At 42.3% G+C, this 12,747-nt stretch overlaps 1 protein-coding gene across 3 annotated transcripts in view; it reads right to left on the bottom strand.

Moving 5' to 3' along the window:
• Window positions 1-12,747, bottom strand: part of ap2b1 (adaptor related protein complex 2 subunit beta 1) — a 353,748-nt gene that overhangs the window by 244,705 nt on the left and 96,296 nt on the right. For all 3 annotated transcript variants that reach the window (XM_038813715.1, XM_038813716.1, XM_038813717.1), the window contains exons 8-12: window positions 10,446-10,541; window positions 8,937-9,052; window positions 6,506-6,671; window positions 5,875-5,973; window positions 3,203-3,462 (exon numbers count right to left, since the gene is read on the bottom strand). In XM_038813715.1, the coding sequence (XP_038669643.1) occupies window positions 3,203-3,462; window positions 5,875-5,973; window positions 6,506-6,671; window positions 8,937-9,052; window positions 10,446-10,541 (737 nt within the window). The remainder of the gene's footprint in view (window positions 1-3,202; window positions 3,463-5,874; window positions 5,974-6,505; window positions 6,672-8,936; window positions 9,053-10,445; window positions 10,542-12,747) is intronic.

The raw sequence follows: 12,747 nt of genomic DNA, 5'->3' as shown, positions 1-12,747 counted from the left end.
ATGTGGAAACAATTCCTTCCCTCAAAGGGTTGCAAATCTTTGGAATTCTCAATCCCAGTTGCAGATGCTCCATCGAACTCGATTTGTGGCCACTCGGAATTAAGGGTTCTGGGAAGCAGATGGGAAAATAGAATTTAGGCAGAAGGTCATCCTTGATAAAATTGAATGACAGAGTAGAGATCGAGGGGCCATATGGTTTACACTCGCTCCAATTTCTTATGTTATTACGATCAAAATTTTAATTAAAAATCCATCACAGACTTTTAGTTCTAATTCAAATATGGCAGAGACATGGATCCACAGCAGGTCATAATACTTTGTGGACGGGAAAGGTGCGTTACAATATGTAATTGGTTCCTTGTAATAAAAATCACAATCTTTCGAGTACCAGAAGTTAAATATATCCTTTGGGATTAAAACAGCAACCATGTAATTTTCTATGTCAATTCGTACTGTTTCAGAATACAAACTTGCTTTGTCCTGCGTTATAGTGCAGAGCGACTGAAGGTGTTAATTAAGGGACAAAGACAAACAGATTCCAGTGGTGACTATGGTCACTCCATTCCATTGTTACTTCATAGCGCCAGGGTCCCGGGTTCATTTCCCGCTTGGGTCACTGTCTGTGCAGAGTTTAAACGCTCTCCCAGTGTCTGCATGGGTTTCTTCCCACAAGTCCCGAAAGACATGCTGTTAGGTAATTTCAACAATCGGAATTCTCCCTCGGTGTACTAGGCGACTAGGGGCTTTTCACAGTAACTTCATTGCAGTGTTAACGCAAGCCTACTTGTGACACTAAAAAAGATTATTCTTATTATTCCTTCAATACTATGGCATCAACTAATTTTTGTGGCAGTGGGGAGTGCCCAATGGTGAGGTAGATCAACAAAAATCGAGAAAAACAGTGAATGGAGAACAGAAGGGTGCAATAAAAGGTACACTAAGCTTCAGTTCACAGAATTATATAGCACAGAGGCCATTCAGTTCATTGTGCCTTTGCTGCTGGTTTTCATCCACAGCGGTCGAAAGCAAAATATAGACAAATTCTAACTATTATAAATTAGGTTTGTGATAGGGACAACACGATCTCATGTTCTTTTGGGTTGGCTTAGGTAAGGTCAAAGAAGTGCTGGCTTACTTGGCTTCTATAAATTTTAAATTTTAAAACAATTCTAAACATTGTGGATTAAATACTTTGCTTACTTTCAAATAGGCCCCAGAATTTAAAAAACAAATGCCATGACTCGCACCTCAACACTCACTGCCGCCACATTTTTGCTTTAATTGGGAAATCAAAAAGGCGAACTAATCCCCACAAACAGAGACCATGACGACAAATAGAGAACAATCAAGTGACATCAAGCTCGTGTTTTAAAACAAAGCAAGCAGAAAGAAAAACTGAATGAGGTAAGAATTTTCACAAGATGGGGGCCCTGGGTGAGAATCAATTAGAACAGAGCACTGTACGATAAGTCAACATTCAACACAGAATAATGTCGAGGAAGAAGATGTAAAGAAACACTGAAGAAGGCTTTTAAAAAAAAAGACTGCATTATGAAAGGAGCCGGGAGGATGAGGAGAATCAGTGTTAGTCATTGCTATGCAAGGACATGTGAAATTGTACACAGGGTGGGTCACTTGAGGAAAATTGATGAGAGGAGTCATCAAGTAGACAGCAGTACGACTATGAGAAATAATGCTGCATTGTTTGAATTTTAAAACATGGAAGGGTGCAACATCATTCAGTCCACTCCCTGCAAAGACTAAGTATGATTTCACTCATCTTCTGGGCAACCTTGTAGAATGCTGACTCAGGAAATGAAATATGTTCTGCTAAAGCCCATAATGGAGCAGATGTACATGGTGTGCAGGAGAAATGTTTTTATTGGGCAAAATAATATTTCTGAATTCCATACTTCAAAATTTAAGGCAGCAGCAGTAAATTCAATTTCAAACTATCAATAATAATTTCTCCCCGCCCAAAGAAATAGGAACATAATCTAGCGGTTAGACTACTGAAAATCAGAAAACATTATTTCATTGGCAGCTTAAAAAAAAAATCTTTCCTCATGACAGAGCTCCAAATGGTTTGCTGAGCACAATGTGATGATTTTTGTCTACTCAGATACCTGACAAAAAGCAGTTAAAGCAATTTTGGCCAGCTCTCTCGAAATGGAGTAAAATAAATTTCTCATTACTAAATCGATCAAAGATTGATGATTAAATGTAAACAGAGACTTTTGGAACACAGTGTTCCCAATCTGACTGCAAACCATGACTCAAATGTTGTAGATTGCGTGGTTAGGTTAATACCAGAGAATGCTCATCTGACTGCACCTGAGCTCAAGCAGAGCTTTTTCCTTGGGAACTCCACTTATGATTATTCACTTCTCACCTCCCTGAAAATTATTAAATGAATTCGGCCGAACCCACAATTGTGCAAATTGGTGCCATCTACCCTGAGAAACAGACAGGGCAGAGCGATCTATCCTTGTTTCATGGTTATACCCCACATATCTACAGTGTAAGGCTGCCCACGCTGTATCCTTCCACGTTGGGTTATTCATACAAGTAATAAATCTCAATGATGGCACCATTGTCTATTAACTCAGTGACCTGCATGCAGATTAGAAAGGTGGCAAATAATTGCTTTAAATTAGTCTGACTGCAGCACCAGACCAAGCTGTAGTTGGAACAATAAGTTACGGTACTCTTTGAGCACAGCAGTTTGCCAATTCTATCACACTCCTTTATGAGTCTGCAGCTCCCTCCGATTTGAAGAGGTCACTTGTACCTGTACAATATCACAGCGCTTGCTGCTGGCCAACTCGCAAGTAACTCAGTTATCTGTGTGACTGAGTATAGGATAACCAATTACACAGCTAGTTCTTTTTTTTTAAAATCAGATGAAAAGTTTTCTAATAAATCTGCCAATAAAAGTGTTTTTTTTTTTGCTTTGCGGTTTGTAGTTTGCAGTTTTTGATTAACTTTAGCCAAGAATGCCAACAATGTGACATTGTGCAACAAAATGTGCAACAAAATGTGCACTTTAGGAAAAAATATTTGCTCCCTAGTATTAAATCATATCCAAGATGGAGTGCATCAGCAGCCCCAGATATTACAGCGGTCTATATTTTAAGGTAACAAATCAGTACTTTTCCACTGACCAAATCTAATTTATAGCCTTCCTCCCATTGGTACTAACCCTCCGAGTTGCATTGGCAGGTGCTTGCGATGGATCCCATGGCTACCCTCTACAAATGCATTTGGAGGTTTGTGGTAAACAGATGCCAACGACCCAATGTGACAGATTAGTTCATCCAGCAGGGTCGGTTCAATCAAGTCGGTCTCTTCAGAGATCAGTGGTTTTTCGGACAGTACCACCTCTTTTGCAGCCACTGGATCTGTGGACAGCAAACGCCAATAAATATAGCCACGGTCACGGAGATCAGGGTTATCAGAATCCTATAGGCAAACAGAAAACTGAAAATTAGCAAATCCAAAGCATTTTCACATTACTCCTGATTCAATGTTTGGAACCCATCAGTAAATAACGTGTCTTTTCAGCGCACCAAAATATTGATTGTAAACATCAGGATAAATCAGAATGTCATAGAATACTCTCCCACTGAGGTACATTTTGAAAAAGATTTGGTATGCCACCACCTAAAACGATAAAATTCAGACTCTCGTGCTCAGGACTGCTGTTGTTCTGTGGCGTGCTACCTACCACATTGAAACTTGAACTCTTTACACTTCAAGCATATGTCAGATTCAAGCTTATGGGCAGTATTTACAACATCTACAACTAGTATATGCATAATGCAGGACCACAGGATAACTTTACAGCACAAGGTGGGGAGTATGTAAACTAGAAACTAGACGCAAAATCTCACGGAAGTGAGGGGTTGACGTGTTGTTTAGTAAAGGCAAAATGATGCTGGAAATCTGAAATAAAAACAAAGTGCTGGAACAACTCAGCAGGTCAGTGGAGAGAATAGTCCCCTTCTGCACGGTGGGGATTCTGCGATACATTTATTGAGCACCTTGGCAATGTGAACTTCAAGGTTATTGCTTAAACAGAGTTTGATAAATAATTGAATTAGATAAGGAAACATCAACGAAAGAAGGGATAAACTCAACTACACTCCTTACACCCACGGGAATGGAGTTAACAAATTTCACACACCTTTACTATTGTTATTTGTAAAAGGATCATACGCCCCTAAACACAAGTCCAATAACATCAAGAAAATGCGGCAAATACACAAAACGCCAAAGTCTGACAAAGAAACATCATCATTCCAGGTATTATCGGAATGTTAACCTTCAGTGTCTTTCCAGCACGTTTTGTATTTAGTTTTCTTTTCATCTCCAATAAAATCCAACACTACTGTTAACACTGACTCTAAAATGTTTTTGTAATCAAGGCACTCAGCAATATATCACACAAAAAAAGATTTCCTTTTGGAAGCTTCACAAACACAATACATTTATTTATTCAATTCAGCATGTACCAGATCAAAGTCACAGAAAGGAAAAAGAGAAGCACAGTTACAAGCACAGACAGAATTGGACAGGTCAATTTAAGTTTCCCATTTTATATTCTCCATGTATGAGCCTTTCCCATCACCTTTGGTTTATCAGCACAAAGTCAATGCACAACTACCCTTTGATAAAAAGATGTTCAGCACTTAATTGTCCATCTTGAAGATTATGCTGTACAAATTATTTTAGGATGCTTTACTCGACTCAGCTCAAAATATCTCTTTCATTTAATTCTACCAAAAGAGGGCTATTATGTTATGGATTCACTCAGCTGAATTTATTTCAATTGTGCAACCTAAGTGGAAGGCCAAAGGCCATATTAGAGGAAGCCATTAAGGCAGAAGAGCATGAGGGTTTAAAAAAAGATAAACCGAGTAGTTTATGGGCAATGCCAAGATAGCGCTCAAATTATAGTCCTTTCTAGTTCACATTCCTTACCACAGGAATATGTAGTGCATTCACCTGCCTGCTGAGTATAGTATGGAGTTAAGGACTGCCCAAAAATCATTTAGCATTACACAAGCCTCCAACATCAGGAGAGCATATGGTTCTACCACTCCTCGGAATTCAGCATTTCTGGTTACGGGGAAAAGGAGTGGGCCCAGGTAGGCTGTTCTTTCAGAGGGTCGTGCAGACTCGATAAGGCCATATTGCCTCCTTCTGTACTTATAGGGATTCTATGGAAATTATGTACAATACTCAATTTCCCCAAAATGCTAAAACTATTGGTTAAATTGCATCATTTCCAGTATTTTGCCATTTTATTAGTTCATCAATAACCAATTCAACTTGCTTTGAGATGTTCTTCTGTATCAGTAAAGTTCAATTCATTCCAAATCTAATTTATTTCACAAGACCCTTCATGCTGAATAACAAGAGTTTAATAAAACACCGTTTTACTGCGGATGCTGGAAATGGGAAATTAAAGCAGTAGATGCCTGATAAGCTCAGCAGGTCTGGCAGCATCGGTGGAGAGAGAAACAAAGTTAACATCGACTCCGTATAACCGTTCTGCAGAACTGGAGTCATGTGAACTTGAAACGTTAACTCGGGTTTCTCTCTCCACAGATTCTGCCAGACCCGGAGTTTATCCAGCATTTTCTGCTTCTCTCTCCACAGATTTTGCCAGACCCTGAGTTTATCCAGCATTTTCTGTTTTTAGAACTTTGTTGTAACTTTTCTTTTCCCCGAAATGTAGGCAGGGAATTTTGCCAGCGTAGCATTCCACAGCTAAGCAGCTCGGCAAATCTCCGAAGCGCAATGGTCCTTTCAGCACAAACTCAGACACATTCCCTCAGCAAACTCCAAGCTCTGCACTGGCTTTCCTACCTGCGTCGCTAGACTGAGGACCTGCTGGACCAGCTCCTGAGTATCTGTCGGCTTCTTTAAAAACAATTTCACAATTGCCGTAAGCAGAGTCAGCTGCACCTGTCAGAGAGAAATTACAGAATTTATTCCTCCCAACCTCTACTGATGAGCAGCAAATCATTCAGATTACATTTTTTGTCTCGATAGAAATGTGGACTGATGCATGAAAATTATTCCAGTGTATTAACAAAGTCCAGGAATTCCTCAGCTTTCACCAGCTTACCCCTCTTCAACCGTGAAACCTTACATTATACAACCTTGCTGTTCAATTTAATTTCAATGGCTCCCAATCCCCAGTGTCAAATCTTAAAAATTAATAAATTGACTTCACATAAAAAAATCAGCCCATTTTGTTTTTATCCATCAGGTTTCTCCATGCCACCTCTCCTTCCATTGCCTTCCACCCTATGCTCCCCTGCAGAAGCAGGTAACTCGGAGGTGCAAATTCAAGAGCACTTGTTCACCCATATACCTTCCCTGGAACACCCCATTTTTCAGTGATTCCCAAGTCAGGAAGGCCATGTAATGAATAACCAAGAGATGGACAATTCTCATTCACTATTTAGTCATTCAGCAGTTCCAGTGGCCTTACCTGGGTACTCTCATCATGGAAACCATCCAGGAAGCTTTCTAGCAGTTCATCAGCATTGTCAATTCTCTCTGCGTATTCACCAACAATCCAGATCATGGCTGCCCGTGCATCTGGCTCATCAAGTGAATCTAAGTTCTCACACAATGTTGCAATGATGCTCTCATATCTGTCAAATTAAAGTCACATGATTATCATGTCAATTCCCCCCCTCCCCCCAACTTTAAACCAAATTATTGGTGATTTTAATTGAGCAAGAGCCTTTGTTTGGTATTTAACATTATGTTGCCAATCTTTCTTAGCCTCTTTTTGGCACAGGAGGACCCTTTTCATTTGGAGGACGTTTTAATTCTTAACAGATTTTTAATTTCTATTCCACCATCTTCAAGGCACAAGTCAAGAGTGTGAAGGAATACTCTCCCACCTGCCTGAATTAGTGCCACTCCAACAACTCAAGCAGCTCAACAGCACCCAGGATAAAGCGGCCTACTTCATTGCCACCCCATTTACCTCTAATATTCACTCCATCACCAACATTCAATGGCAGCCGTGCGTACCATCTACAAGATGCATTGCAGCAACACACTAAAGCTCCTCCAACTGCACCTTCCAAACATATGACATCTACCATCTTGAGGGACAAGGGCTATAGATGCATAGCAAGACCATCACCTGCAAATTACCCTCCAAGCCACTCACCATCCTGCCTTGGCTGTTTAGCACAGGGCTAAATCGCTGGCTTTGAAAGCAGACCAAGGCAGGCCAGCAGCAATTCCTGTAACAGCCTCCCCGAACAGGCGCCGGAATGTGGCCACAAGGGGCTCTTCACAGTAACTTCATTTGAAGCCTACTTGTGACAATAAGCGATTTTCATTTTCATTTCATTCATGTTCCTTCATTGTTGCTGGGTCAAAATGCTGGAACATCCTCCCGAACAGCTCTGTGGGTGTGCTACACCATGTGGACCTGCAGTGGTTCAAGAAAGCATTTCACCACCACCTTCCTGAAGGCAATTAAGGATGGGTAATAAATGTTGGCCTTGCCAGTGACTCCCACATCCCCATTATTATGATCCCAGACCAGACTCCAACAGTGGCCAGAATACTGGACCAAAACACCAATATTTTAGTTTATTTTAAAGACTGTGTGGAAAGAATGATTCGCTCGAGGAGTGATTGAATTAAGAAATGGGGCTGCGTTACTTTATTACAACTACAATATTAAACATTTTAACTTCACAGCCAAAAAGAATAGCTTCAAATTTCCCATTAAACAAGAAAAGAAACAGATCTCAATTTATCTTACTGTGAGAGAATCATGGACTCAGCATCACAGCTCAGAAATCAACTCCTCTCTCCACTAATTGTCTCTCTAATGCTTTCAAATGTCTGCCTTCCTGGGCTCCACTCAGCAATGACTTCATCTCCCAAGCTGAAAAAAAACTCATCTCTGCAAGCTGCAAAGCACATCAACTCCCCAGGAACATCTCCAGGCAAAACACTATGCATTAGCCCAGACTGAAAAACACATTCCTTCATCAATTTCACCAGCTGGCTGCTAAAACCGCCATGCCCTGGAGAACAGAATTCTCTTTAAACAAACACATTCCAACCCCAGGCTTTTAATTCTCAAATTGCCCACTACATTTTAAATCCAATTTTGTGATCATCTTCCAATCGTCAAACCAAAAATAAACTTTTTTAAAAAATCAGCTTCTAACAAGGACCGAGTTTTCATTTATTGCTGATTATTTTGAATCTCTCTAGAAACGCTGACTACTCCATTTTTGGCTTGTGATTAATTCCATAGTGATTATTTTTGATAGCATACATGTAGCAGTTTTATTCTTCGAATCTGTCACAGTTAGCTTCGAAGAATACATACTTGATTACTACAAATAAATTGGAATTGCACAAGGAATACTGATGGTGAACTCAATTAAAATAAGGCGCACTATAAGGAATATTGATTTAAAATTCATAAATGAAAACAAAGTACCTGTAAAATATGTACAACACAGATGGGTGTTAAACCTTATCCCCATTATTCTCCTGACCACCACTTTACTGATGGCTGCACTGACTTTGGCCCTTGCGTGCATAGAAATGTAAATTACATACATGATTGCAAAGAGTTTGATTGGGAAATAATGATGGATTGCTATAAAAGCAGATATGGACTTGGTGGGCTGAATGCTCTCCTTCTGTGACATAAAACACTGTGACAAGAAATTACCATAAGCCTCTTGACACAACTGAGAATCAGGACTGATGAGTGCATTGGACATGGAGGTTGTACGCTCAGCAGACAACATGGTATAAGCATCAGACAAACGTTTTTGAACTGCGGTAGGAGAAATATATTCACCCTGTATTCTATAATTCACCCCCCCCCCCCCAAACCCAACCACCACCACAATCTGATCCCCACTCACTTGTTGGGATATTTGCGGAATATATCCCTTATGACGACAATAGCCTCCTGGACGACATAATTCACTTTGGTCTGGATGAGGTCAAGCAGTGTGCTGACACAACGTTCGGCAGATTGCTGGAATGAAGCACATCGCGTATCAGAACTGATTTCCCAAAACTCAAACCAAACAACTCCATTAGTCAGGATAGCATTTAGTGGGAAGCCAAACACATAACATTCAAGTAGTGCAGGTTTAGAGCGCGGCAAGGAAAACCATTTCAATATAAATTAGCCTTCCCCTTCATTATCCTCCACTAGATCGGCAAGTGTAGTCGAATTTCCGGTGACACAATGCAGGACAGTAACAGGTGAGGGGCTGACCGTGATGCCCTCCTAACACTTTCAGAAGAATGGCACCTTGGGTGAAACTATGAAAGCCCGCTGGCAGCTGCATCAGTTGATATCTTCAGGAATCAGCAAGGAACAAAAGGATTTTGCGGAAACTAAAATAGCCATCCTCGAATTGTGCCAATCAGCTCTCAAACTGGTGGACATTAGAGACTCAAAATCATGGTGTGGAGTTTAATGCATGCTTTCTGCTCAGGGCACTCAACACAAAATTAATTTACATCATATTGCTTCAGGGCAGCAGGGTGGTTAGCACTGTTGTCTTGCAGTGCCAGGGACCAGAGATTGGTTCCGGCCTTAGGTGATCGCGTGGAGTTTGCAACTCTTTCTCTTCTCCATATTACACAGAGCCCCCCCCCCCCCCCCCCCCCCCCCTCCCCCAACCTCCCCCTCAGTGTCTGCATGGCTTTACTCCGGGTGCTCAGTTTTCTTCCCACAGTCCAAACATGTACAGGTTACGTGGATTGGCCATACTAAATTGCCCTTTGTGTCTAAAGATGTACATGTTTGATGGAGTTGTGGGGTTGCAGGGATAGGGCGGGGAAGTGAGCATAGGTGGGATGCTTGTTCGGAGAGTCTGTGCAGACTTGATAGGACGAATGGCCTTTTGCACTGTAGGGATTTTACGGATTCATGAAGATTTGTAAAATCATACTGCCGTTAGGTCTCAGCATTTAAATGTTCCTCATCTTACAAGAACAGTGAAATGTTAAAATTTGGGATAGCCACACAGCTTTCAGCCACAAGTGACCAATCGTTCATCTGCAAGAAGTTCACAGGTGGCTCTCTTTTCTGTGGATTGTTTACAAGTTGTAGCGTTCAAAGTTAAAACGGCCAGCTGATTTGCAGCATAGTTGATTATTCACCATTAACTGTCAGCACTCTAATGTTGCGCTGGCAACACTACCTAGTGTCCTGCAATTTGCACAAGTGTTTTGCCCCCACACCATGCTTGAGAAAAGATAACACCTCTAAAGATTCCTGCCTCAAAAGCAGATTTAAAGACCTGCCCCAGGTCGTCAGACTTGCGAGCGGATCAGTTTGGCGAGCGGATCACAGTTTGGCGAGCGGAAATGCTTTTATTCAGCAAGAACAGAAGCTTTGAAACCAAAGCACTTACCTCAACTTTGATGGCACAGCGGCCAATGGCACGGACTGCTTTCCGCACAAAGTCAACATCAACCTCAGTGGCATATTCCTTCAGCTCTGCCAACACCTAAAAAAACAAGGAGCCTTCTTAAAATGGTCGGCATAAACAGCATACAACAGTTTTCAGCTGAAACTGCAGCCAAACATAACATTCAACATTTCTTTCTCTCAACAGACTGTGCAAGAAAGATTCATGTTTTTCAGGGTACTTATCTCCCTTTCCTGTAAAAAAGCAGCAAACATTGGCCCAAATTCTGTGGTTGTAATAAAGGAGAAATTGTCAACATTTGACTTTAATTACAACTGCGAATCGGATAACAACTTCTGCTCATGTGCAGTTAAAACACAGAAAGCCAGAACTTGCTATGATTCCCCATTCCTCCCCAGGGTGTGCTGCTGAAGTCCTCACAGATGGAAACCTTTAGAGAGGAGGATTTGATGTGAATTTCAACTTACAACATTATTTAGTCTCACTGTTAAAAACTTTTGAAGCTATGCCCTGTTGAATGAGGGTTTTAATAGCACATTAAATCAAAATTACTCGTGATCAACCTCTCTGGTCCAGAAAAAATAATTTTGGCATTGATTAAAATTCCAGAGATTTTTTTTTTTAAATTCTAAATGTTTATGACAGTTTAGCTTCAACCTAAACACCATGTGTATGTCCCAATCTTTATTTCCTTCTTGTAAAATAACTAAAGAATTACCAGTGCTTTTTACTTCCTGATTTGTTGCCTGAGAGAGTTCTTCATTGTGATTAGATGCGTAAACTGACAATAACATCATTGCTGCTGTACATCAGATCTTCCCAAAAGCTGACACCGGAATTAAAGTAATATAATAATTCTTATTGTCACAAGTAGGCTTACATTAACACTGCAATGAAGTTACTGTGAAAATCCCCTCGTCGCCACATTCCGGCGCCTGTTCGACTACACAGAGCGAGAATTCAGAATGCCCAATCCACCTAACCTGCACGTCTTTGGACTGTGGGAGGAAACCAGAGCACCCGTAAGGAAACCCAGGTAGATACGGGGAGTACGTACAGACTCCACACAGACAGTGACCCAAGGTTGGTTGAGAGACAGAAGAGATTTACGAGGATGCTACCAGGACTTGATGGTGTGAGTTATAAGGAGAGACTGGATAGGCTGGGACTTTATTCCCTGGAGCGTAGAAGGCTTAGGGGTGATCATATAGAGGTCTATAAAACAATGAGGAGCACAGATAAGGTAGATAGTTGACATCTTTTCCGAAGGTAGAGGAGTCTCGAACTAGAGGGCATAGTTTTAAGGTGAGGGAGGAGATACAAAAGATACCAGAGGGGAATTTCTTTCACACAGAGGATGGTGAGCCTCTGGAACGAGCTGCCAAAGGCAGTGGTAGAGGAGGGTACAATTTTTTCCTTTAAAAAAAACCAGAGTTGTGGACTTCCGGTGGCGTCAATGATCGAGTGAGCCGCACATTCGGCGGACTCTCACTCCGGCGGGGCTTTAGGACCTGATTCCCCGCGATAGTGGGACGGTGGGGCTGCGAAAAGGTGGCCGCGGAAGTGCGGAGGAGAGGGCAGTAGTTTATGGAACCGGGGGAGACCAGGAAACAAAGGAAGAGGGAGAGAAAAGGACAGAGGCAAGGAGCAGGGGAAGCTGACCTGAATCCCAAGATGGCGGACACGCGGACCTCGGACTCAACAATCCAGCAGGCGCTGGAAAACATGCTACAGGTGATGAAAAGCAGTTGAGAGTCGCTGAAGCGGGACAACTTGGACCCACTTCAGAAGGCAGTGGATCAGCTGAATCAGAGGCTGGATGCTCAGGATGTAAAAGTTAAGGAGCTGGGAGAGGCGGTGGAGGAGCAAGCAGATGCGTAGACGATTGCGGCGTTAGAAGTCGACGGGCTGAAGGAGAGGCAAAGAAGACTGCTGGACAGAGTGGAGGAGTTGGAAAATAGAGCTCGCAAGAATAATCTGAGGATTATCGGCCTCCCGGAGGGGGCTGAGGCAGCTGATGCCACCGCGTTTGTGGCAGACCTGTTGATGCAGCTGATGGGGGCTGAAGCCTTTCCGTGACCGCCGGAGCTGGAGGGGGCATACAGAGTGCAGGCGAGGCCGGGGGGACGACCCCCCCCCCCCCCCCCCCGTCCGATGGTGATCAGGTTCCACAGGTTCGTGGACAAGGAGCGGGTGCTGCGGTGGGCGAAGAGCACAAGTAGCAGCACGTGGAACAACAGTGTTCTTCGCATATACCAGGACCTAAGCCAGGAGGTGGCTCGGC

This window comes from Scyliorhinus canicula, chromosome 12 (assembly GCF_902713615.1).
Source record: "Scyliorhinus canicula chromosome 12, sScyCan1.1, whole genome shotgun sequence".
NCBI classification, from domain to species: domain Eukaryota; kingdom Metazoa; phylum Chordata; class Chondrichthyes; order Carcharhiniformes; family Scyliorhinidae; genus Scyliorhinus; species Scyliorhinus canicula.
The sequence above is the reverse complement of the archived record's forward strand: the minus strand, read 5'-3'. Positions and strand labels throughout refer to the sequence as shown.